The 27,559-nt window shown below is 36.7% G+C and overlaps 1 protein-coding gene across 28 annotated transcripts in view; it reads left to right on the top strand.

The window, feature by feature from the left end:
- The window catches only part of RIMS1 (regulating synaptic membrane exocytosis 1), a 307,924-nt gene that overhangs the window by 240,877 nt on the left and 39,488 nt on the right, over nucleotides 1–27,559 (top strand). For 18 of the 28 annotated variants that reach the window (XM_066547441.1, XM_066547414.1, XM_066547417.1 and 15 more), the window contains 3 exons: nucleotides 358–470; nucleotides 8,819–8,985; nucleotides 26,304–26,536. The exons of the other annotated variants lie outside the window; for them this stretch is intronic. In XM_066547441.1, the coding sequence (XP_066403538.1) occupies nucleotides 358–470; nucleotides 8,819–8,985; nucleotides 26,304–26,536 (513 nt within the window). The remainder of the gene's footprint in view (nucleotides 1–357; nucleotides 471–8,818; nucleotides 8,986–26,303; nucleotides 26,537–27,559) is intronic. 28 annotated transcript variants of the gene reach the window in all.

The raw sequence follows: 27,559 nt of genomic DNA, 5'->3' as shown, positions 1-27,559 counted from the left end.
ACAACCATGTTTAGATGATCATGGATTTACGTCCCCTGCATCCAGAATATTTAACAGGTGTATAATTCAGCCTGCCACATAAATTTTTTCACTCTTTTCATATCTGTTGCACCAGCTTGATTATATGTAGAAATTGGGATGTCTGCCCATTTTCAGGTAAAGACTCTCACAGTGAAAATGGTTGATTTCTTGACATTAGTGTTCCTCTGTTCTGTGCTTACACCCTGCTTGTTCTACATGTTTGTACATTTCTTTGTTTTGTTGAAATAGAAATGAGCTAAAATTGTTGCTAAATCATTTGCTTTTTCCAAAACTTTTTCTCTATTTTTAATTGATTTTCATTGTGTGTTTTTGCAGCAAGCTTAGTAGTGGAGGAGCGAACGAGACAGATGAAAATGAAAGTGCACCGTTATAATCAGACATCAGGGTCTGGTTCTAGCCAAGAACATGAGCGTGAGCAATATACCAAGGTAAAGTCAGTAGTCTTGGAATGATACTTTGGCTTGAAAATTGAAGGCATAAACTTGTTTATTTAAAATATTTTATAACCTTCAAGAACACTGTATTTTAAATCCTGACAGAAATGTCTTCAAGTAATAGCTTTTTAGCATCATTTTTGCCCCCATAGAGTTAGTCTTTGACATGAACTAAAATGAATCCAGAAAAACCAATATGCTTAAAAACTCCAGGAAAGCTTTTTGGAAAGAAAAAGTTCAGGAAAGAAAGATCTTTCAATGGTTGTTAAAAAGAGACTTATCACATCTATCTCAGGAAGTCATTAGATTTCCAGTCCCTGGAGTTTGGAAAAGTAGGCCATGAAAGAATAGGTTGGCCCTTGTTGCTGTCTGATGTGGAGAGATCTAGACAGAACTAGGTCCAATCTCATGCAGATGTTCTTATATTTGTATAATTTTTTTGCATCCTAATAATGTCAGAGATAAATTATTTCCTTTCTTGAAGTGCCTACTGATTACTTTGATTTCCTTTTCTACTAAAAGTGTAAAGAATTTCTGTGATAGTGGAATACGTTGAAATTACGTTAACAAAGTTTTATAGAGGGATTTTGTTATCTTGATAAGGCTAAAATGATAGGCCATAACTTTGTAATTTAAACTGTGTAGGGTTCTAAGCAAACTGCTGAACATGTCTCACACATCTGCGCTGCTGCTTACAATTCAAGCTCTGAGGAGCTGGATGCTCCTGGAGATACAGGTTACAATAATGCATAAGTGAGGTACTCATCACAAGTTTACTTAGGAATGGTTAAATAGGAAATCTGGCAGCTAAATTTTAATACCTAACAGATTTGAAAGATTGATTTAAGATCTTGTTGTAGTTAAATATGTGGACAACTTTAATAAGAACTTAAATGAGCAGTTCTCAAAAGGAAGAGAAACAAGGCTTTAAGTTCTCAATGGCAAAATTGTGGGATATCAGTGCTATTAAAAACCTCAACAGCTGGGGTAGAAATTTCCAATGAGATCCTCTATCAGAAGCAGGAATTTGTTTAATTAAATCAACTCAATTGTTACTGGGTTTGCTGCTACCTTCAAAAGAGGTCCACTCAGGGCAAGAGGGTGAGATGCAGTGCATCTCTGTGGTACTTCCCAACCATTTAGCAAGGTAGGAGAAAATAGTCAAAATAGGGTTGATAAAATTTTCATTAGAGAGAGGTAATATGCAGTCTGAGGACTTTTGCCAGGATGACCAGAGACCTTTGTTCAGAGTCAAAGGCCAGGTGTCTCAGTTAGATTATATGTTAAAAATTGATGGATATTTTTGTATTTATCTTTCTGAAACATATTATTTGATCTTAACTCTCCAATATTTATGACAAGCATCATTTTGGCCCTCCAATATGTTTTTCTTATTTGATCAGTGTAGATCCAATGTATGGTTAAAAACTTGTTAGAAAACATCAACATGCAATGTTGCAAATTTCTCTTATTCTTAGAACCTTGAGGTTTTTAGGATCTTCTTTTGGTTTTAAATGCATGTGGAAATCAAAATAGAAATCATGATGAGTACTGAATCAAAAGAACACTGAATTATTCTATTCAGAATTTTGATTCATTTCACTGTGGTTATAGTCATCACTTTAAAAATGCTACCAAAGCAAACCTTATGCTACTGTCTTTCTCTATCCTGAGAAAATGGTGAAAGAGTCAAGAAAATAACCAAGACAGATGAAGACTTGGGCATTTGAAAATGTAGTATGTTATATCAGCTGTTGCGGTAAAGCTGATGACTGAGACTTCTCAGAACTGAAGACTGTACCAAATTTCTGCTGCCAAAATTTGTGAAAAGTCTTCAAAAGCTGCAGAAACAAGACTAACTTTATTTAAAGAAATAAAAAATATTAAGTGGTATAATAGGCATTCTGGAATAGCGAAAAAGAAATATTAGCTGACTATTAAAGAAAAAGCAATTGCAAGTAGAGTTTTTCCCTCTTTAACCAAAATGCTTCTTTCTTTCCTAAATAGCAGTGTTTTCCCACTGGTCCAGAAAATAAATACATTTTTAGAGAAATTATACTGTACTGAACATTAAGAAAATAGTCTATTTTGCATTTCAGAGCAATCAACTCACATGGGTTTGATTCTTCCAATATTTTTGCATTTGCAAATATGTTTGTTTTATTGCATACAAAATTCTCTAAACTATTCAAAATTTTTCCTTCAGTATGGGACTGGATCATATTTGCAATGCTTAATTATGCATATACAAAATAATTCATGAAAGTTAAATAAGTTTTCTCTTATATTGAAACAAGCCTTTTTTAAACAGAGATATTGTAACTGGTCCTTTGCAATTTCCAGTCAATTTCTGATGCATTACAGTTTTAGAATTTTTCCCACTCAGTTTCTTAATTTTCTAGTTACAGTAAACAAGCAATAATTTTCCAAAAGTGTACTATGCAGGTTTCCATTTTGAGCATCCATTAGTGGATTTAGAATAGGCAACTGTCTGCCCTGCAACATTTGTATACGTCTTCATGGCTGTTCCACTCTGTTTTGAGGCTTTCACAAAACTCACATCCTTATTTCCTCCCAGTGCAGTGGAAAGACTCCATCATTTATGTGAAACAATTAACTTCTAATAAGCTAAAAAAATTATAAAAAAAGGGAATTTAAATGCCACCGGACCTCTGAGGATGTCAAAAGAGTTTGAATAAGAGCTTTAAACATGTCTGCCTTCTTTCTTTTATATTGGTGAGGTGTAGTAGCTAGTGTGCACATATTTGTGCTGTTTCAGTGCTTGAGAGAATCAAAACATTTGCTGGCATAATTCTGGATTTGCACAGAGGTCAGGTGAATTACAGTGTAATGCAATTTTAATTCAAAATACAGTATGTTTTTTTATTCCAGATGCCACACGTAGAATACAAACACAAAGCTGCAGCTGCTCTGGCTTAACATTTTTTTTGAAGTTCTGTTTATTCAAGAGAGTTACTGATTAGAGCACTGTAGTTTGTACTTAAAAAGCATGTCACTCTATATTTAGATGCAGTACTGACTTAAGACTGTATGTGATTGAAAAGCATTTAGCATAAAAGTGTAATCATGGCATTTGTTCAGTGGCACTGTGGATTTAGCTCAATAGTTTCTGTCTTAACTCTTATGTGTTAGTTAATGTCTAAAGCAGGGGCTGGGTAGGATACTTGACCTGATAGGAGGCTGGTTATGTTAAGCTATGCTGGGTAAGGCATCTAGGGCTGTATATAGAAAATACTTTTGGACATAGATGTGACATCTTCTTTTGGTCCCCTTCCCCCACCTTGAAGAAAAAAACTTTTAATATATGTTGTATTAAGATGGCAATCACTCCAGTGCTGGCTGGATTTTACAAAATTTAGTGAGTTCCATTCATTTGACCTGCGGGCTTCACTGCAGTTTCCTCATGGTTTGACTCGCTCATTTTTACTGTTCCCTGTTTGGAAGCTGAGCCGTGTTCATAGGAGTCGGATACAATTGTAGGAAGGGTTTTTAGAATCACTGGTGCTTAGTGGCCCCTGGACCATGGTGTGAGCTGCTCCTAAGACAGAAGCTGGTGGGAGTCAGTGGTGAGCCCTGAACAGCCTGAGGTGCCAACTGCTGGGCTGTGAATGCCAGCAGCTTTCAGAGGAACCCCATGTGAGCAATCATAAAACTCAAGGTGCTTTGTGCAGGATTCAGTGTTTTCTGACAAAATTCCTCATTAGAGTGCCTCAAAAGATAGATGTGATCTCAAGACTTCTGTAGTCCCTGAATGAATCTGTGCATCTGGTCTGTATTTCCCTTTCCTCATGATAATGACCTCATTTTAAACCCATTTTATTTTCTCATTTCATTTCCTCATTTTGAGCACATAATGAAGTATATATTTGTCAAGGTTAATCACCTGGGGCTTTTTTTGCAGTCAAAGGACAGTACACTCTGAACTCTTGTATTCTTCATGGTTTTGGGAGTTAAATCAAGGAATAGAAATACTTTCATATTAGAAATACTTTCTAATATGAAAGATAATCCAATTATAATGAACTGTTAAATGACTTCTAAGATGTGCCTTATAATGAGTAAAATTGCTAACATTGTTAGTCATGAAGGAGCTGTAAAATAATTTGTGAAGTACACTCTTTTTGTCTGTGGCTATGCTCTTCCCATTGATGTTAACACATCTGCAGTTCATCATAGCCCTTTTTTCTCATTTTGCTGGTGAGCAAGAAGCAACAGCTCCACAGGTGATAAAGTGAATGGAAGAACTGCATTCCAGCTGTTTATAGATGTCTGTTTTTGTAATGCAGGCAAGGAAAGCACAGATAATTTTGGCATTTGAAACTAGTTGTTATTAATTTTTAAAAAACCAGACCTACTCTTTAGTAATTGCTATTGAAGTTGCTGCAAACTTCAGTGACTCTCCTAATGTGATGAATAGTGCACCTTGGAAAAGAAATGTTACATAAACTTTAAGATATAGAGCTGAAAGAAAAGTGGTTGCACTGAAAATATACTTCATTTTGAAGATTCAAAATTATGCAATGTTTAAATATAATATCTCAGGGAAACTTATTGCAAATATATGTGCGGTTTCAAAGAGCAGCAGTTTTTTGCCTTACCATAGAACTTTATCATATTATTTTTGAGCCCAGTTGGAAACCTGCAGACATTACTTCATTGCAGGTACCATATAAGAGGATCTTAGCCCATGTTATTTTTCTTCTGAATTGTACATTCAGGTGTATTGCAGTAGTAAAATATTCTCATTTTAATGAGCACTGCTGTATGGAATAATACGATTTATTTCTCTCTGTATTTGAAGGGAAAAAGGTTAACTTCAAAATTGCCTTAATTTTGTTCATCTGTTAGCTGAGATGACTGATTATCAGATTGTATCAGAGGCAGGTAGGAAATCATTAGGACAACTTGTATGCCTCCTGTAGAAGTCAGTGAATTAATTAGAAGCAGCAGGTATAAGAAGGAAAAGCTAAATCCAGAAGTAGTGGTAGGAAAATGCAAACTCTGTAGCACTCAGCATTAATTTTCAGCATCATTACTTTTTGTGCTAATCTCTATTTCTGTGAAGGGAAAGGTTTTCAGTTTCTTGGGAATCACAGCAGTGGCATACAGTGTAAAGGGATAGGAAAAGCTCAGCCATGCCATGAAAATCTCATTTAGGATGTTTTTTGCAGTGTGATTGCAATACAAGGCAAGTAGAAGACATGCATTCAGTCTTTTATTTATGTCTTATCTCACTGTAAAATTTTGTTTACCAACATATGAAAAACTGTCTTTTAAGCCAGTCTGATATCTACAAAACAATTCCATTTTTCAGACTGCTGGATTATAAGGAGCAAAACAGAGTGAGGGTATCTATATAGCTGCCACTTACAGGATGATACCTGGGCTGAAGATTCCTGCACCAGTAGATGGTTTCATATTGATACTGAACAGTCAATTGATGAGGCTGAACTTCTAAAAAGCCACTGATACACAAACTGGGACTTCTAACTTCTCTCACAGTATTCTAACCAGTAAGCTGCACAACCATGCTTGATGCTTTCCCTCTCTCCCCTCTCCCCATCCTTCCCAGCCCACCTGGATACCCCATGAAAGGTGGAACAAATTCAGTACAAGTGAAACAGGGGGTCTTTTTCATGACATACCCAGTCCACCTGTTGAATCATAAATTGAGTGCTAACAGCCTGATTCAGGTGTGGCTTGGAACCAAGGCCAGCAGCCAAAACCTCCCTCAATATTTAGAAGGAAGGCTTCCAGCAGGAAAGCTTCCAGAAGTCACTGCATCTGGCCTTGGTGGTTCTCTGGTGGGGGAGTCTGCCTTCTCCAGCAGCCTGTCATGGTTGCTCAGGGACCACCTAAGCCTTCTACCACTGCAGGTTCACTGTGTACACTCTCAAACCAAAGGCCACAAAGAGAATATGGACTTTTTGATGAGGAAGAGAAGTAATTGGACATTATAATGGCAGAGGGAAGAAGTCAGATTGTCTTCAGCAAATACAAATTAAGCATGGAGGTGGTTCTGAAACAGTCTGATGCTGTACTTAAGAAACCCCATGCATTTGAGAGAGATTGGTTATATTTTAAACAAAGAATTTTTGAAATCTCTACTTCAAAAGATTAATTTGTAGATATAATCTCAATATATGGGATGCGTGAAATCCCTAGTTCATTGAAATCAATAGAAATTTTATTATTTAATGGGATGATTTTGCAGATTGCAAATCTGTTTGGATTAATGGAAAGTCAGATCATTCCATGTGTCCAGATAGTTTTCATATTTTTACATGTCTCATTTAGAGCTTGAGGGATTCATTAGGAATTCTTTAGGAATTTTGCATAAAACATCAAGTCTGATTCAGGACTGAGGCAATTTAACTTATGCTGGAGAGAATTAACCATTCAGTTTTCTAGCCTCTGAATATTTAGCCTAAGTAAAAAGTTTTCAAACTTGTATTCTTTGAATATTTTTTTAGAGTTTAGAAGGAAAACATGATATCTTCTTATAAAATAGGTCTGATAAGAATTATTATGCTTTGTGTTTCCAGTTTGGAGTTACCATTTTATCTTGCAGTCTGAAGGATAGCAATTAGCAAAATTGTTTATTAGAATCTACAAGCTATTAACAAAAGGTGATCTGAATAAACATATCAGCATAGTCTCACCCCATTGGGCATTTATATTCAGTAAAGTCACAATTCACTTGTAAAGAGAACCTCCCAGTAAATTCCTGCTGTAGTTGAATTTATTTTTGAGCATCGTGGTACTTGAGTCCTTTCTGTTACCCATTTTCTTAAAGTGACAGCCTTGTCTCCTGCAGATGTTTTTAATTAGGCACTGCAAGGCCCTCACAGGGTATTGCTTAGAGTTTCTGCTCTGTTCTAGTGCAGTGTTCTAATGCACACCTGAGAGACACAGAGAGACAGTAAATTTGTATAACCTCCATTTGTCCTGTAGATTTCTATATTTACAATTGCTGCTTAGAATTGCTTTATTCCTTCCCCTTCTCTACTCCTGTTGGCTTCCTCATTTTATGTTCAATGTTTTACCAAGAGGTTTCCAAGTGTGCACAAGCATAGCTGCTGACAGGCACTGGAGCAAGAGAAGATAAACCTGGCTTAAGGAAAGGAGACCTGATACACTCATCTGCACAAACCCAAGCTTGTGTTTGCCAGGTTTTTGAAATTGTCATGGCATTTGCTGAGTGACTCAACCAGCAGCCCAGTGCCTAGTTGGAGTTTGTATGTTCACAGACAGCCAGAGATTTGTGTATGATTCATAAATAAACTTTTATCACTTGTAATTTTGCAGAGCACAGATCTGGAAAATGAACTCTCTAGAGTGTCATGTCAAAAACTGCCTAGTGCTCCTATGTGTTAATAGTTTTCCCATAATATACCCTGGGAAGTATGCCACTGGTTTAGTTCCTTTCCAGCCAAGAGTACCTTCCTCTAATGACAATGAGTTTTAGTTTTGTCAGCCTGAAAACTATTTGGTCCTCATATCTCTGTGAGTGAAGATTTAGGTAAGTAAAGTAAGTCATTGCTAGGATTGAAGCTTCCTTTTGTACCTGTCTGGCTGATGATATGAGCAATAAGAGCATTAGGTAGTGTGGTGTCACAGTTGATTTGAAAAGTGAAGTAACTTCTGTGTTTGTCCACATATTCCTCCTGCCGGGTCCTCTGCTAGTTCTTAGGCGTGTGCAGATGTAAAAGCAACTAGATCAAGGAATTACCTGGAAAAATTCTCTATTTACTGAGTTAGCCTTCTGCCTAACTAGTCCTCTAGTATCACAATACAAAGAGAAATTTTGAGATAGAAAATGTAATTTTTTTCTTTTTTTATAGAGTTTAGGAATGATATCAGTCCCTAATACCTTCATGTAGCCTTACGTTTCATTCAGGCTCATATGCAGTGCTATGTGTAGGTATTTCACAGCATATATTTTTAATATTTTAAAAACTTAAAATAGAGTCTATATCCAAATGGATGGTATGCATGTACTTGAGATGTCTGTCTGCTGCATAAATATTTCATATAATATTTCTTTATTGTAAGTTCTAGTGTGCTGAAGAACCAACAGCCTATTTAATTGCCAGTGTGTTATTTTATTCCAAGTATCTTCTTTAGTCCATAAATAACATGTTTCATTTCTGCACTAGATGTAAAAGCATTATTTAATGTAGGCATATCTTTGAATTTCATACAATTTTGTTATATCTAAAAGCAGTTAAAGAGAATTGCCATTCTTAGGTCCTGTGTTGTCTCGATGAATGTGTTCTGTTTTGATGAGACTCCTCACCCTTTCTTTTCTTGATCTCTAGTATAACATACAAACAGATCAGTACAGAAGTTGTGATAACGTCTCTGCCAAATCATCAGATAGTGATGTCAGTGATGTGTCAGCCATTTCCCGAACCAGCAGTGCCTCTCGCCTCAGCAGCACAAGTTTTATGTCAGAGCAATCTGAGCGCCCTCGGGGCAGGATCAGGTGAGTTCTCCATGCAGCTTCAATTGCATCACATTCCCTCTTTCACTGAGTGCCAGAACACAACCAGAAATCCTCGAAACTGGATAACCACAACATAAGAATTTGTGAAAAGTGTTATGCACATATAAACCGTTTTCTTATGCACATATAAACTGTCTTCCACGACTGGCCTAAGATGACAATATTTTTGCAGTTGTGCATCCTAAACAGAAAGCAAACTTCCCATGAGAAGATGATAGATTAATGTATTCATCCCACTTGAACCTGAACACAGGCTGTCCTCTCATTGTTGGTTAAAAATCAGTGTAATCAGTAAGGTATTACAGCAGAAATATTACTAGATGTTTTTAGTTAGGCAGTTTTTTCATTAAAGTTTGGTTTTTCTTCCTCAAAGTATTTTTCCCTACCTACATGCCTTTATTTTGCTGTTTTCATGTATATGAGAAATTACTAGATTTGAAACTAGTATTCATGTAGTAATTTTGATATTTCTTGTTCAAAAGTAGTTTAATTCAGTTCCATTATCAATAATCAAATACATCTTTCATCCTTAATACTAATCTATTCTGGGGTTAGGGCTTTTTTAGATACACACATTGGTTTTTGTTTTCATTTAACTTGATGACAAAACTCTCAGCAACTACAACTGCTCTAGGATTAGCTTGGTAGTCTTTGATTACATTTGCCAATTCCTGAACTGTCAAAAATTCGACTTTAGGTTTTCTAAAACACAAGAAGAATTATAAACTGTAAAAAAAAAAATTATCCCTACCAGGAAATCTGCCTAATATAAGTCTGGAAGGTATCATTTACCACTCAAAACACTTCTAGACAGACTCAGTGTCTGAGATCAGCTGCAGGAGTTTGGTATGTTTATGCAGAAGGAAGGGATGTTAGGAAAACTCAGCAACTGGCCTCTGTGTTTGCGCTAGATACACCTCATTTTCTTCTCAAGGAATGTTCACAAGGGTGTTTAAAGTCATATTTCACATTGGTGGAGATGTAACCTGACAACTGCAGTAAGCCACAATCCAGCAGAAGACTGCAGTGTGACTGAATGTATTTAAAGCAATTTCAATTCATGTCCTTCAATGCTGCATTTCATCATGTCCTAGCTTTTCAGTATTTGACTCTTACAAGGGGCTCTTTTCATACCAAAATACCTTATTTCACAGACAGAATTTTTCTCAACTAGGGCCTCTCACAGTGTCCTTGTCAGGTTCAACAAAAATAGAATTTTTTTCCCACAGATATGTGTGACAGATTTTATCAGAAATTTTCCTTGAAAATTCCAGGATATCTGATTGTTAATATCAGGACTGGGAGAACCAGTAGCCTTGTGTGAGCCTGGCAAGGGTGAAACCTGGGGTCAAATCCTCAACCTCTTCCATTCTTAGGAGTAGCAGAGCACTTTGGGTACAGAATTGGATGACCTAATATACAAAGCCAAGTGTCTGCAGTGGGAGTTCCAGTTCAGCTTCACTCTAGACCAGAAAAGTGAGATGTAAATGGAATTTAGATGCCTTCCTTTCTGATACTATCCACAGGATCCATACCTCAGAAATCAGACACTTTATGGCTAGTTTTAATCTTCTCTAAATTCAGGTAGTACTTCCATAGTGAACAAGATGTGTAGCAGTAACATACAATGCAGTTCCTTCAGTAGAAATACGAGGAAGAAATTGAAAGATTGGGGAAAGGGTTGATTGTTTTAGGAACAATTTTTTTCATCTTGAGATTCATGCTGTGTAACTCCAGCCTTAAAAGCTATGTATCTTCAGTGAATTCACCTAAAAATAGGCCTTTATTAAATTATTTTTTTAGCTTACCTAAGCCACCATTAAAAGGGAAAAAACACTTATTATCTTGGATGGTTCACCTCATCTTCAGACAGGTGTCAAAGGCAGGGGAATCATCCTTTTCTAGCATTAATTGTTGAAAAAACCCTAGATGACTTGTTTAGACTGGTTGCTTTAATTTTTGACATTTAAGATTAAAAGGATTCTTTCTCTCAATTGCTAAAGTTTCTTTAAGGTCAAGGAATTAGAAGTTTTAAGTTCAAGTTTGATTAGGAATTTGAAATTTAAATTTTATTTTTGCCTCCAAAGAACCCAACGTTAACATGTATCTAACAGGATGGGATAAGGATAGGATGGTTGAGCAGAAAGGGTAGCATTTTTTGTCTAGCTGTTTTTGTCATTCTGAAACCACCTATCCAGCATCATCTTCATTTGGAAGTGTGTCAGGCCAGTGGCCATGGCAACTGTGTGAGCATAATGTTACATTTAAGGACAAAGTTTGTTGAACTGCCTTTTCTATGCACCCAGTTTTGTTCTCCATATATGTTCTAAATATGAACCTAGTAAGCATATAGAAACTCAAAGAGGAGGTAGCTCAGTTCTAGCCATTTCACTAAATTGAGTCATTCAACAAGTATCCTTATTTTGAAGAGTAGTCTGGGGCTCAGATTATTAACCTAAAGTGATTGATGCAAGTTCTAAATACAAGTATATAAAATAGCTTCTTGCTCTCTAATTTGTTTAGCATTTTCAGGTATGTGTTATAACAAATGGCTTTACATGGATAAGCTACTCTGTATATGAAATTATTCAAAGCATCTTTCTTGTTACTGTTCTGGGTAGTCTGGCTGGCTGCTGTGCTCTCCGGTTGGAAGTGCAGAAAAAAGTACCAGGAATTTTTAGTGTGTAAACAAAAAGTTCTGGGACTTCTGATTTGAATCAGAATCAGATTTGTGAATTTGGAGTTGGTGTGTATTTAATGAGTGAAGCCAAATTATCAGTCCTTCTTTATGGAGACTTGCTTTTATTGATCATGGTCTTTATGCATTCATGCTACAGTCACGCAGTACTTTGTGCCTGCATGCGTTGGAGACGTCACTGTGTATAGCTCTGAAACATTTCTCACATCCTAAAAGAAGCAGAAGGAACTATTTTTGTGGTTTAATGCAAATGATTGATAAGTAGGAACCCATGATGATTAATCAGCACCATATGGACATGATCAGACAAAGAAGGATATTTGCTGACTAAATAAAAAACTATGCCAGCTTCTGTCATTGGACCACTTTTCATTTGTAGCCTGTTTATGCAAAGATACCTGGACTTCTTGGTGCTGTTAAGTAGGGAGCTATCCTGCATGGTAAAGGTGACGTGGAGGCTTCTGTTTTGGAGGAACAAGCTACCATAAGGTGTTTCACTTAAATCTGATTTAATAAAATCTGCTAAATTTATGAAAGACTAAATAATTTTTTTTAAGGTGAATTTGTCTCACTGTATCTGAATTTCAAACAAATTGCCCCTGCATTAGGAATATTACTGTTATCTCTCATTTTAAATTTGAAAACCACATCTTATTAAGAGTTATGGTTTTTATCTTGATCAATGTGTGATATAATATCATTATGTCTGTGCCAAATTTTAATCTGTTTTTACACGCTTTTTTAAATTGAATGCTTAAGTGTAATTAAAATATTTTATATGAGCTTATCAAGGAAAGAGGATAATGTAATGAGTTGTAATAGTGGATTTAAACCAGTTCTAATTCATTTCACATGTTATGCCATGCCACTGAATGGCTTGTATCACAAGCTTATATATGGTTTTTGGGAATTTTGTTCTCCGTATGTCATTGAAGTTTGTACTGTCAGACTCTACCTGACAAACCTTTTCTTCCCTGATTTGCAGAGCAGAATATACAAATTTTGTGCAGCTGTTGTTCTTTCAGTACACTGAAGCTTAACTCCAGTACACCTGAGCTCTAAAACAGGAATGAAGGAGTAGAGAAATGATGATTTGGGATCAAGTGAGGAAGTGGTTGATGGGTTGATAGGCAATGGGTGCAGAGAGATGGAGACAACCAGGACCTCATAAACAACAAAACAGGGCAGGGAGGAGCCACCCAGAGTTTGTGCACGTGAATAAGGATGTGATTGAGAGAAGAGCATTTAGGGAAAGCTCTCATACCTTTTCTGGGGAATGAGCACAAGCGTGTGGCTCTCCAGATGACCTGTGCTCTAAAGCATGGGGAACAAGCCAGAGGAATTGGGGGTTTGTTGTGCAGCTGCAGGACTGTGGTCTCATCATGATTACAGAGAAGTGCTGGGATAGTTCCTATTACTGGAGTGCTGCAATCCATGGAAGCACAGGGCAGGATAGCAAGGAAGGATAGCAAGCCCTTTCTGTGAGAGAGCAGAATATGCAGGGAGCTCTGCCTAGAGATGGGTGATGAACCAGCTGAGAGTTTATAGCTCAGGGTTAGAGGCCCAACCAATGTCATGATATTGTGGGTGTCTGCTATGGACTTCTTGATCAGGAAGAATTAGATGAAGCCTTCTTCCAGTTGTAGGTTCTGGTTTTCATGGAGAACCTAAACCATCCTGGTATCTGCTGGTTGAGCAATGCAGTAGGGCACAAGAAATCCAGGAGGTTTCTGTAGTGCACTGATGACCAAAGGGAAAGTCTGGAGCAAGGACTCAGCAGAGAATTACCTGATCAAGGAACATTTAAATAAACTGGACATGTAAAAGTTATTGCATTTGATGAGGTGTACCCATGAATACTAAATGAGCTGTTGTTGACTGATGGCATTGCAAAGCCAGCCAGTAATCTTTGGAATGTGGCATTCAGGAGATGTTCTTCAAGACTGGAAGAAAATCATCGCTACTATCTTCAAGATGGGAAAGGGATCTTGTAAGCTATAGGCCTGTCAGCCTTAGCTCAACCTTTGGGTAGGTGATGGAACAAACAGTCCTGGAAACTATTTCCAAACATATGTGTAGAACAAGGGGGTGATTGTGGATAGTCAGCATGAAATCACAAAGGGCAAATCAAGACTGACCAGCCTGATGGCCTTGTTTCATTAGTTGGCTAGCTTGATGGATGAGAGAAGAATATCAGATGTTCTCTATCTTGTCTCTGCTAAGAAGTTCAACACCCTCTTCTTAAACACCCTCACAGACAAGCTGAGGAGGTACAGCCCAGGTAAATAGTGAGGCAGATTGGAAACTGGCTGAATGCCAGGCTCAGGGCATTGTGACCTGTGACACAAACCCCAGCTGGAGGCAAAGCATTTGTGCTGAATGCTTGGGGTCAATGTTAAGGCAGTACTGTTTAACATCTTCATTTGTGTTTGGAATGATGGGGCAGAATGCACCCTCAGCAGGTTAGCAGACAACAGAAAACTGATATCAATAGTTGATATAGTAGGGGATTGTAACACTATTCAGAGGGACCTCAACAATGGAGAAATTTAGGAACCTCATTAGGTTCAACAAAGGAAATGAAAAATCCTGCACCTGGGGAGCAGTAACCCCATGTGCCATTGCACACTGGGGACGCACAGCAAGATGGTGAAGGGGTTAGAGTGTCTGTCATACAAGCAGAGGCCAAGAGAGCTGAGTGTCTACCCTGGAGTAGAGAAGGCTCAAGGGAAGTCTTATCAATGTGCATAAATGCCTGCAGAGAGAGACTGGAGAAAAAAGGCCAGGCTCTTCTCAGTGAGAGGATGAGCACAAACTGAAATAAGGCAAATCACATTAAAACATGAGAAAAACATTTTTTTCTGTGAAAATTTATTAAACACTGGAACAGGTGGTACTGAGATTTTGCAAAGTCCCAATATCTGGGGATATCCAAACCCCAAGCAGATATGGCCCTGAGCAACCTGCTCTTATCACACCTGCAGTATGAGTTGGATCTTGCAATCTCCAAAAGGATCCTCCAGCCTCACCTGTTCTGTGACTCTCTTTCAGATTTTCATTTCATGCTGCTTATTATGCTGTTCTCTTGCACAAAATGCTCAGTGTCTTTAGTTTGGAGCCAGGTAAAGTGACTGGAGGTTTGCCATCTCACTGAGGACAAACAGCAGCCTTGAGCTGCAGATCTCTCAAGATGATTTAGCCAGCGGTCACTCTCTGGATTGGACATAGATTTTCTCCCACTGGTTTTCCATCCTCTCATGTAGTACTTTAGAGCTAGTTGGATACAATTTATAGTGGTGAGGGTCTAGAGAGAGTCTGAAGGGTCTTCTAACCTCTTCTCAGGATTCCCAATAATGCTGCTTGTTACATCATAAATGCATGTGATGTGACTGGTGCAATACAGTTGTTCACTCCTTCCCCCACCCTCTCTAGACCAGGGCTGCAGCCCCCCTTCTCAGCACACTGATTCACTAAAATGCAGCTCTACTGCACCACAGAGCCAGCTGAGCAAAGTTATACTTCATGTCATAACAGTGAAGGAAAACAACACACCAAGGTTTTTCAGGCATTGATGAGATTGAGGTCTGTGTTGTAATAAAGAAACCCATTCATTTCATGTTAATTACAAAAGTAATTAAAATCTTTATATTGAATTTGTGCTACAGTGACTAAGGGTGTAGTCAAGATACTTTACTCATGAAAAAAATGAAATGTAAAATCTTTTAATTATTGATATAAATATTGCGAACAGAACTAGTGGAAGCAAAAACAGAACACTAAAGCTTATTCATCAATAAAAGTAAATCTCCTGGAAAATAGGAACAAATTCACCAGTAATATCAGACTGGCTTTGTGGAGGATATTCACTATGCCACACTCATTATCTAAACCTGGGAGAAGAGCCTGAAAATGTGTGGAGTATAACGAATATTTTGTTCCCTGCCTAAGTTTGATCCCATATTTCTTAATGAACCAGTGTAAGGGCAAGTTCACATTATGTAAAGAAAGGATGGAGCTATGTAAATTTGCAGTGGAATGTGCAGTCCTGGAGCCTAGCATAAGAGGGATCTGTTTGTGTGTACTAGGTAAAATTGGGTATTCCTAGGGCTTATAGCTCTCATTATTGGTATTCTGTATAAAAATAAACGTTATTTTAATTATTCAAGGTGTTATCAACCCAGATCCTCGTCTGGAAAGGAGACATCATGTACTTGGAAGCAAGGTGGTTCCTCATTCTTGGGTTCTGAGAGCCTTCAGGGTGTCATAGTAGAAGACATAGTAGATGATTTTGTGTGCTGTATGTGCTGTGGCACTGCCAAGCAAATTTAAAGAAACCCAAACCCCTGCATGCCTCATGCATTCCCAGCTTGTGCCATCAGGTAACCATGATCACACTGCTCTGGCAGCTGGGTCTCTTGCTTAGAAGTAGGTGTTGGCAGTGTATCAAGAGCTAGATCCTACAAATCTCCACAGGTGCACAGACAGTGGTGTGGCAATATCAGTCTGCATCATGTTGAAAGCTGGCCCTGAAATGGCATTTTCAAAGGGGTGTTTCCTGGGTTTCTGCTTAAATTCTGCCATGTGTTGTATTTCAAAGCATCACAGTGGAAGGTCTGTTCCATATTTCTCAGGCCTAAAGCACCACTGAGTCAGATTACACACCTGCAGCAGTAGCAGAAATGATGAATTCTGCTGCATATATATTCACTTATGAATCAGATCAACCTTTTCAGTTGTCACATTTCTAACGAATCTTGAACCAAGTTCTCATTTCTTGTTTATCTTCCATATTACACCTGCTTCAAAGCCTGCTTAGCTAAGGTCTTGCAAATTTATAGATGGCTGCAGTTGCAGTCTATCAGCTGGGCTATGGGTCACCAGAATCAATGCTTCAATATGATTTGGTTTTAATCAGCTGTCAAAGCTCCAGTGCAATGGTGCTCACTGAAAAGTTACTCGTGTCTTTTCTTAATGTGAACTGACATGGCTTTGGGGGCATAGTGCTGTTCTCTTTTCTGAAGTTTCCATTTTTAATGGCCAAAATACTAAGTTCCCAATTTATTTTTTAAATTGTCTCTGCAAATTTAACTTGACTTAAGAGTATTTATTGACCTGGGTATTTCATTCTCATGACAAAATGTAGATCCTGCAATTTTAATGTGCAAGATTTTTTAAGATGATTAGGATATATTTCTCATTAGTGTGCAATCTTCTTCTATGTAAATCAGAATTCCTTCTTTCTAAGAAAGAAAGATATTAGAACTAGTCTACACTAATCAAAGTAATTTGTATATTTACAATGCAATATTTCTTTTGTATTAAAATGTACAAATAGCAGTCTTTTTTCTGGATTGGAAATTTATAAGCCAAAAAACAATGTGAATTTCAAGGAAAGTGAAAACCAATTAAATTCTTTAACAAGTCTACACTCAAGATAATGATAGTTTTTTGCAAGAATTATTACACTTTTAATGGTTGTTAATAACATGCTCTGGAACACATTGGCATAATGTTAACATCTTAAATCTGTATTTAAAAAGAACAATAGTTCATATCCTTATTTAAAAACAGGGAGGGGAGACTTCTGTATGTGCTTAATAGATTGATACCTAGATTCACTTTCCTCCTAGAGGAATGAACGATCTTTGTCAACACAGAGAGGTATTTTTAACAAAACTTTAAACTCCTTGTCTAGTTTTCATGTACACCAAAAGCTTGAGCTGATGGAAAACTTGTCAGTCGTCATGTAACTGTGTTGAGTAGCAATAGTATGACTGCTACTTTGCTTAAAATGCAACAATTAAAATAGAGAAACATGGATATAAGAACAAACAGTGCAGGCCTTGTAAGATAATACAGTTTTATTACACTGCAAAATGAAATTTGTAGTTACTGCAAATTCCCTAGCAGGGTTAGCAAGGACTAAGAAATGTTCACTTCACAGCTGTGGACAATTGTGTTGTAGCTGTCATCAAAACTGATAAATGAGGAGGGGTTTTTTTAAAGTTTGGGATGGTAATAATGTTCATTTTTTGCAAAAAAAAAAAAACAACAAAAAAACAAAGGGTTTTTACATTGCAAAAAGCCTGATGAAGATTTTGAGGTGAAGCCATAGGGATAAAGCCTTCTATAAACTTGCTTAGAGAATGAGGCAGGAATTGTAATTATCTTCTTACTTGACTAGTTTATTACTGCTCTGGGAAATCACTCTTTGCCCCATAGTTTTTATTTGATTAGTGACAAATCATTTCAGACATGTCTTTGTTGGTGGTCATATACTGCCTGTTGCATGGGATTTTATTGTGTCTTGATGCTGTGGATTCAACATTCCCATCATGAGGGAAGTTGGGAGCAAAACTCACCTATGATTCTTCAGGCTCTGGTTTGTTTAACCCAATGGCAGAGTAAGAGGCTGCATGGTTGCTGAGTTCACCATGCAAAATGGGATGATGGCACATGAAGAAGATTTCTCTGCAAAAGCAGAGATGATAGTGAGTGTTTTGTGGCTACAAATGATAAACTGGCCATCCTTTGAGGGAGTGATAATATACTAAGTACTTGTGATAGGACATTGAAAAGACTTCTTTTGTTCCATTTCCACAGGAATTTTTAGGAACTGTTTTGTTTTTGGAAAGAGTGATAAAAAGAATTTATTCCTCACTTTCTTATTCTCTTTCTACTTCACTATCACTATGAACTCTTTCCTTCCAGGGATTATTGTCCATTATACTCTTTTTGTACTTCAGTTAGTTGACCTTGTCTTGAGTCATGCCTGATGGGCAACAATTGCAGCCTCCCAGATGCAGATACAAGAGGTGCAGTTCCTGAGAGGCACTGACTTTCTGCCTCTGACCTGGAGACAAAATAGTAATCTTCAGGAAAAGTATGATCTATTTAGCAATAGAGCCTGTGAGTGAGTGCAATGTCACTTTGTAACAAGAAAGTTTCCTGGTGTCTAAACCTGGTATCTGATATCTTTGAAATCTTTAAATTCTTTGAAATCTTTGAACATGAGAGGTATCGCTTAAAGAAGTTGTTTTACCAAATTGACAGGTACTCAGAACTGTCAGGTACTGTATTTGTGCCAAATAGAAGGATCACCTCATTGGAATCTTTCAGTCAGGCATTAGCCACTTCTTAAAGTGAAGTGAATTGATAATTTGGGGTTTGTTGTTGGTTTTGGGTTTTTTTCTTGTAATTTCCTTCAAAAGGGTCAGGCAATCTGCCATGGTATATCAGCTGGAACTTAGAATAGATTAAAGAAGAAATTTGACCATGGGCAGAAACAAGGCATGGAAAATTTCTACCTAAATTTTTCATGTTTGACAAACAGAATAGATATAGGTAACAGGAAAGGCAATTTTTGTCTGAAATCTCCACAGTGCAAACATCCACTGCAAAACTTGAAGTAAATTGCCAATTTTACTTTGTTTCTGATTATCCAAGTCACTGCAGCTAAAAACTGAACCCCAAAAAAGTTTCAATAACTGTGCACTTCCTAGTTTCATTAGAGAGAAACACATTGAGCATGACCTGTGAACAGTTAATATTGCTGCTCAGGTGATCTGTCCTGGGGCAAGGACAGGCACTCTGATGTAACCTGAGTCACAACTTCTGCTTTTTTCAGGGGAAATAGAGGACAGTAGCCTCCAAATTATTACCATGAAGGCAACATAAATGAAAACACTTTAGATAAGCTGCTTAAAAAATATAATGTATCCTCTTTACCCCCAAAGCGTGTATTACAGATGGAAACTTCTGGTTTTGAGGTCATTTATATACAACACCAAGGTGAAGCCAGAGTAATTAATGTTCTAATTATTCATTATCTAAAGATAATGATTTTTGAAAATCCATCATTATAAACTGCTTTATGTATCTGTCAGAGAGGGAGGGAGATGGAGCCTTTAATCCCTTCAGAACATCTGTACATGAAAAATGTACTATGGAGCATTGCTTCTGCATTTTTAATTATCTAATTATGTTTCCTCTTTCAAAGAAACTGTCACATCACCAGCAGTCTTTCTTAACAATTTCAGAAAAATGGAAAAATTATTTTAATTGGTTTTTCATTTAATTACTGCAGTTGATAAAGATGAAATGTAATCCATAAACTTTTAGTTTAAGTACATTATGCTAATATTTTGAAAAGGCAGTACTTGTTATTTTTAGATTAAAGAAACATAGCAAAATAGTTTTAGCCCTGGCTCAGACCTCAGAATACTTATCACTTCCTTTATCTTCATCTCAGTTTACTATATTTTTATAATTTTATCTGCACTTTTTTTGTTATTCCTGACCTTGCTCTATCCCATTCAGCTTTTCAGATTCTCCTCCTGCATTTCCTTTTTTTTTGCTATTGCCTGTTGCTGTTATCTACTTTTGAAAAGGAGCAGTGAGCAATCTATTTCATACCAATGAATGTAGCATTTTTTACATGAAGAGCAGCAACACCACAGGTACTTCAGTACCTCGTGCTTTAGAGGGAAAAAAATACAACAGGGAAAATAACATTACTCCTGAATGTCATGCAAAGAAAGAAAAATTGGTGAATTGAGCCTTCTTGATGCTGAAAAAAGCTTCCTTCAGTGTGGACATACACATCTTTGTGTTTGTCATACACACACACCCCCAATATCTATTTTCTCAATACAGATTTACATCCTTTCTATGTTTGGTAACTGAATATATGCATGGCTATATGCAGTCAAGTTTGAGCTGTTTGTCCTTTGATTCACATGAGCCTTTCCACATCAGCTTTAATAGCAATAGTTAACCCTGAGCAGTGCCCCTGGAGTGGCTGCTTTTGTGTTGGTTTCGTTTTATGATTCATGTCATTAGTTGGCTTCAGGCTGATGGTGCCTTGGGGTATGTGCAGGCAGACACATGGGCTCCCACATACAGAGCCAATTGTTCTGCTTGTTTCAGAGAATATAAATTAAGTTGAAATGTTCATGGCAAATAATAAAAAAATCTGCTTATCTTTTGCTTGGAAAACAGTTAAAATCTGCTTATCTTTCATAATGTTCAGGCTTGCTTTCTGAATTGTTATTCTTTTGTTTCATAGAGAAATGCTAGTTTTCCAAGTTTAAAAAGTAGAAACCTGTCAGAGCTGTGAAGCTGGCACAGTTCAGTGGTCAGTGTGCTCCTGAGAAAAGCATTGTCACAGCCCGGATTCTGACATACTGTGTTCAATGTGGAAATTTCCTGAGCTTCCAAAGTAGGATTTTAACCAGTTAAGCTCCCAGAGGAGGCTGCTGTAACAAAATCTTCCCCAGCCCTTAGCTCAGTGAGAGTTTGCACACTGAACAGAGTGGGACTGAGGATGCTGGGGATTTGTCATCCCAGGGAGAGCAGCTGTGGCACTGAGTGGCACTTCCATGCAAAATAAGAATTCTCAGCAACAAATATAACGTAGAAATTACTGATCTTCATATATCTTAATACACCAATAGGACTCTTGACAGTAGAAGCAAGGGGTTTTTTTTTGTGATTTTAATAGCTATTTCATAGGACATATTTCACCCTAGGACAATCTAATATATGATCAATGTGCATGTTAAATAAATGCGTAGTTCCAGTAGGTACAGACTGTACAAAATTATTATTTGATTGAACCAACTTTTATGGTCTAAAAATTCTTTTAACTAACTAGAGAGAATTACAATATAGAATATATGTTTGTCATTTGGTTTGTAAAGCACCATGCTTCAATTAATTTATTAAATGCTAATGAATATTTATAAATATTTATTTTAAAATTTACAGTAATTTATCTTGCAGCAAATGTAATATATCGTATATAATATAAAATATAAATATTTTCTTAGAATAACAGAGAAATTTGTAGATAATTAATTAATAGTTTGTATTTATTGATTACATATCATATAATACTAATACAAGACGCTTATTTTTAGAAATGTAATGTTCCTCATGATAAAAATATCTTCCCTTTGGTCCAGAGCTATTATGTGTTTAGGAGATTATTAGTATTCATGAGCTGCCTCATTGCAAAAGGGTGCACAGGGGCTATGAGTGAGTACGTGGTGCTGCAGTCGGCAGGAGAGAGGGGAAGCTCAGTGCCTTGTGCTGCTGGGGGCCCGGGGTTCTGCTGGAAGCTTCAAGTTGCTGCAACTGCCTGAAAAGAGCTCACAACATCATCTGCACAGCAAGGAATACAGGGCATCATTTATTTACTCATGGCTTGCATTCTTGGGAAAATGGGTGGAGGAAAAATGAGGGCTCATGAAAACAAACACCTAACATATTTTTTTGTACATCATCAGTAATTCTAAGTGAATGAGGGAAATGCTTTTATTTTAACGATGACCAATCAGTTCAGATTTTTTCTGTGAAAGGATTTACTTCCAGATATTACATAGGTGAGTTTATGGACAAGTATTTTTCTAGCTTTCTTACCACTGTCTTACTAACTTTCTTTTTCAGGTGGAATGTGCAGGTTTTTTATGTAATTACTGAGAGATACTGAGTATATGTCTATATACCAATTTTCTCAGATCAAATGATTTTTCCAATATACTTTTATGGATCTTGAATATGTGTATAGTAGTTATCTGTACATAGAAAGATATATAATGATGTAATACAGGTACTTGGTTTGATTTCAGTTCTAAATAGTTGAGTGTGCTGTACTTTTTAATTTAAGCAAGTATTATCCACAATGCTATTTTAGCATGCTCATCTTATAAAATTTCTTTCAGGGTTAATTTTATGGTATCTTGTAACTCAAACTACTCTTTGATTAAGTTTTTTTGTCTTAAAAGCTCATTCCTCATTCCCACAGATGCAACATTCAGGTAGGGGCAGCTTGCATAATTGAATGTGTTGCTTTCTTTCATAACTGATGGCTGACATGTGAATACAGTCTTGATGTCTTGTGTAGTTCAGGTACAACTTTAGATGGGATTTGTCTCAACTGCATCAGTTTTGGCAGGAAATAAAAGCATTTTTCTCTTGGTGGAAGGAGCAGTGTCTTCCCTGCTGATGCAGGAACCTGGGGGTAGTGTCTGACACCAGTGTTGGGCAGGCTCCTCTGCTCTTGCTGGGGTTAGAGGGAGGTTTTCTTTAGAAGTTAAATTAAATAAATTTTTAAAAAGTTAAGGATCCAATGGCTCTTTTTCTATGCTGAATATCTGTTAAGTAATACACAGGCCCATTTATATTGTCTGTAACCATTCTTAATATGCACAACAATTATGTTGTTATGGCTGTAATTAGAAGTACTTAGAAACAACATAAGACATTTGCCAAACTATTAATCAGAAGAACTGCTAAAGATCATAAAATAATTGTAAATAAAAATTTAGTGAATTAATTAATTTATGACTTAATGGACTATATGAATAAATATGTTGCTCTTCATAATACTGCTACAGAAAACAATATTTATTTATTGTGTTATGATAACTAGGTTTAAATATAATTTAATAATTTACTAATTTTAGCCACAAGCCTGCAAAAACTTGCATCTGCATTTAAATGAATGTGTTAATAATCCCAGCAAGTCTGGAAAACAAAATAAAAATTTAGTTATCAAAACAGCTAAGTGCAAGGGGATGTATTCATGCAGGTCCTTTTCTTGTTTGTGCCTCATAAATGAAACTCTAACAGTAGTGAATAAAGCAAGAGTGTGAGTTAGGAGCTTTTTCTTCAAGTGATAATCAGTAATAATGGCAAAACATTGTTTTAAGAGTAAAAAGAAGAGTAAAAACACAGTTCTAAGAGTAATCAATTAGATGGTATAAGAACGCTGAATTTTAAATGCCCATTCTTTTGAGACTGTTTCAGTTAATGAAAAATAAAAAAAATAGCACAGGGATTAGATGAACACAAATAAAACTTAATCTGTTTGCTTTAACAAGAGTATTAGGCAGATGTAAGATCCTTGGTCCTATCCCATTATGCCCATTTCTAGCAAATTAATAGCTATTTTGTACTAGTACACTGGAACATATTTCCTAGGAAAGTAGGACTTCATATTTGCAAGGTAAAAACAAGTATAAAATTAATTTGAATTCTAAATTTCTCTGGGTTTTTTTCCAATTAAGATAAATATTCTAGTTCCATCGACCTGTTGCAAAGAATCAGAAATGAAACTTATATGAGTTTTTGAAAAAAGTGATTTTTTTTTCTATTATTCAGAAACTTTCCCTGAATTAGTGAATTCATACATCAAAAATGTTTTTTTTCAAAAGTTATAATACTATCTTTTTCTTATTTCTCAGCTGATGGACATCACTGGCTCCTAAATACATATTAAATAAAGTGAGATTAGAGAGCATTTCAGGTAAATTGTAAAAAAATTTAAAAAAAAAAGTGAAGGCTGGCATAAAAACTTCGTTATTTTGGTATTTATTATATTCATAAACACCTGAAATTCAGTAGAGCAAATTCAATAATATGGTAAATAATTCTTTATTTGCATGGCAGATTTTATAGTCCATTGAACTTTAGTGCTGGAAATTATAGGTTTATAGATTAGCATGTTAGCAAAGCATATGCCGTTGTTGGCAACGTAGAAACAGTCACAGAAATACAATTCCCAGTGCTGTTGGCAAGAAATTATCCATGTGGAAAGGAGTTGTCCATGTCTAATCAAAGTAGGAAGTAGAATCCCCCAAAGTGAGGCCTTTGAACCTTAAAATAGTGAAGTGTCTCTTGCTCCAGAGAAGAAACCAGTTAACAGTGTTGCCTTCTATCCCCCTAGAGGCCTTTTCTTTGGTAGTTGTGTATATATGTGTGGAAGATGGGATTTTTTGAGATTTTTTTTTTTTTCCCCATCTAAATTTCTTCCTAGAATGATTGAATATGTTTGTGGTTTTGCTCACATTTATGTGAGTGTGTGGTGGGGAGAATGGTGATAAAACACAAAAGAATTCTACAAGAAAACTTTAAAATAAAAATGTCTTCTATTTTTGCCTTTCAAACCCGAAAGCCAGTCAATAAAGTTTCTCTGGGACAGGAGGGAACACGACAGAACCTATTTTAAGTTCAGTGTACCTCAGGTAGTCCACTAAAATGTGTTCTTGAGTACTTTGGTGCATCAAGCAGCTTGTTCTGTTTAATGGCGTAGGTGGTTTTTTATCTGAGCTTGACAGGAGCAGATTCTAAGTCCTGAAGATGGTTAAAAGCCTATGTAGAGGTTGATAGTGATCTTTCTATTAAGTGTTCTCTAGTCAAAGAATTAACTTTTCCAACTTCATTTTCAAAGAATAATGTCTATTTCTATGTTCTTTTACCTATGGTCACACATTAGTAACCCTTGGAAGCTGCCAGTAAAACAGGGCTACACCTTTTTAATTATAGTTTAGGGATACAATTTTTTATACTTTCCTGGATCTGTCTTGGGACAGGACTGATTCAAGCTCCAGCAGATCCATAGGAAGTTACAGGATATCATATTTTCTCCCATTGACCCCTTTATTTTTCCCTGGTCTGATTTCTTATCTGTCTGAAACTTGCCATGACACAAAAAAGCCTCTAACCCCACTCTTATTTTGACTGGGGGAGAGGTAGTGAGGGGGTGATGGGAATGGGGGACAGGACCAGGCCATTCCATCTGCTGGGGAGGGAACTTGCTGGGAGCGACTACAGGACTATTGGTTAACAAATAAATTTGACTTCAAAATACTGAAAAACTGAAAAAAAATCCTAAAACAGCATGCTTCCAGTAGGTCTACTATTCAGCAATACAAGGTCAAGGAATTTCCTACATGCTTGGCCAGTTTAACAACTGCATCTGAAGTGAGTCCAGCTGCAATTTAAATTTCTGTCTCTGCACAGTGACAACTAACTTTATATTGCCTTTAGAGCTAGGGCATTGCTTGGCCACAGCAGACCATGTCCTGTGTGTATTTGAGACTGTTCTCTAAACTGTGTTTGTGAATACATTATCCTGCCTCTATACAGTGGAGCAGAAAAAGGATTTGTATAGAAACATTCAAATGCAATTCAATGCAATTCAGCTAAAGGAACTCATACAGAACTGCCAGAGTGATTCATTTTTCTGTCAATCAATGAAAATTCTAGTGGGTTATTAGGGATTTTGCCTCAAAATTATTTTGCTTTCATATTGTGATTATTGCACTTACCTCTAATGAAGTGAGAGACTGAAGACCTAAAAAATACTACATATTACATGATCTCTTTGAAAAGTATGAAAATTTAGATGATATTTTTATTTCTGTTAGGTCTTTGGTGAACAGCACTGATAAGATGAATGTGTTAAACTACTGTCCCACGTTAATTTTCTTTGGTTGTAAAATTGCTGTTTTATTTGTTTCTGTATTGTGGGGATATAGACAGGAAAGCTTCACATAACTTTTAAGTGTCTCTCTGTTGCTCTGAAAAACATGGGGAAGTGTTCATTTTATTTGTTCCCCTCAAAGTGGAGGACAAGCAATAGCATTGGAAATATGTACTCTGAGGAGCATCAAATTAAGCTTTTACTTGTGAACCAAATAAATGGAAACATATCAAGACTTAAAATTAATTTAGTGATTAAAAAATAATAAGGCTTTTGGAAATACTGTTACACAGACAAATTAACATGTTTGTTTTTACTTTGTAACTGTAGTACATTTACTCCTAAAATGCAAGGCAGACGGATGGGGACTTCAGGGAGAATCACAAAGAGCACAAGTGTGAGTGGAGAGATGTACAAGCTGGAGCACATTGACGGGAGCCAGTCGGACACGGCCGTTGGCATGGTTGGAACAGGTGGGAAGAAAAGGCGCTCCAGCTTTAGTGCCAAAGTGGTTGCCATAGTGTCTCGAAGGAGCAGAAGCACATCTCAACTTAGTCAAACAGGTGAGTGAGGCACACAGTCTTGGAAACAGGACTCTCACCAAACGTGGTTTACCATAATTTCATCTGTGGCATCTGCGTTACATGTATATGCATATAGACTCCTCAAGAGATATTTTCCAGCTGTAAATAAACTCCTGATATATTAATTTTCTTTGATTATTTAACATCTGCAAGAAACAATATACAAATGTCTTTTAGAATACGTGCTGTAGTTACTTTCTGTTGTGGTCAATGAAAACTGTTGTCTCTTAGAAGCCTTGTTTATAGGTAGGCTAGGAAATGCAAAGAGACACATGTTGGTATCAGCAGTGGATAATGGTTTGCTAAGACCAGCTTTTTATCTGTAGGAAATTTCTTTTAGCAGAAGAGTTGAGTGTGAATGTGGGAACTGAAATCTGAGCAAATGAATGGCAGTTATGCAACTTGAATCAGAGGTTGTACCTGTAGTGGCATAAAATACTTTTTTAAAAATTATTTTTGTTTTTTAAGTTGAGAGTTAATCCAATACTTTATTTTTTTGTAAGTAATACTGGCAAGTTGGGGTCAGTGATTTCAGATAAATTAGATGACAACATGATGCTTCATTAGGAGCATAAGCCTTCCAACTCTTTATTGTTACTCCAGAAATCTTAAAAGCTTCATATCAGCATAGCCTCCAGGAACAAAAGCCCATACAGAAAGATAAAAAAGGGAAGAAGAATGTTTTAAAGTCCCTGTCCTGCTCCTGAACCCCAGTGAAGACTTCTGCTTTTGTCTTCATTGGGAGCAGGACCTGACCCTAAGGGTCCTTTCTTACTAAGAGAAGGAAAACAAAGAGGAAAAGCTTCAGCCTAGCATGCAATGCACTCATATTTCAGCATTCCTCTCACATAATCAGGTATCTAAAATAAGGTAAGTAACAATATTGTTTATATATATCATCAAATATTTCCCCCCTTTCCCCTGGTTTTCTTTGATTGCCAGATGAGCAGGAGAATTGATCCTTTCACAAGGAAAGCTTGGTCAGTTATAACAAGAAGATTG

The sequence above is a fragment of the Molothrus aeneus genome, chromosome 3 (assembly GCF_037042795.1).
Source record: "Molothrus aeneus isolate 106 chromosome 3, BPBGC_Maene_1.0, whole genome shotgun sequence".
Classification (NCBI taxonomy): Eukaryota; Metazoa; Chordata; class Aves; order Passeriformes; family Icteridae; genus Molothrus; species Molothrus aeneus.
This window is presented reverse-complemented; position numbering and strand designations above follow the sequence as displayed.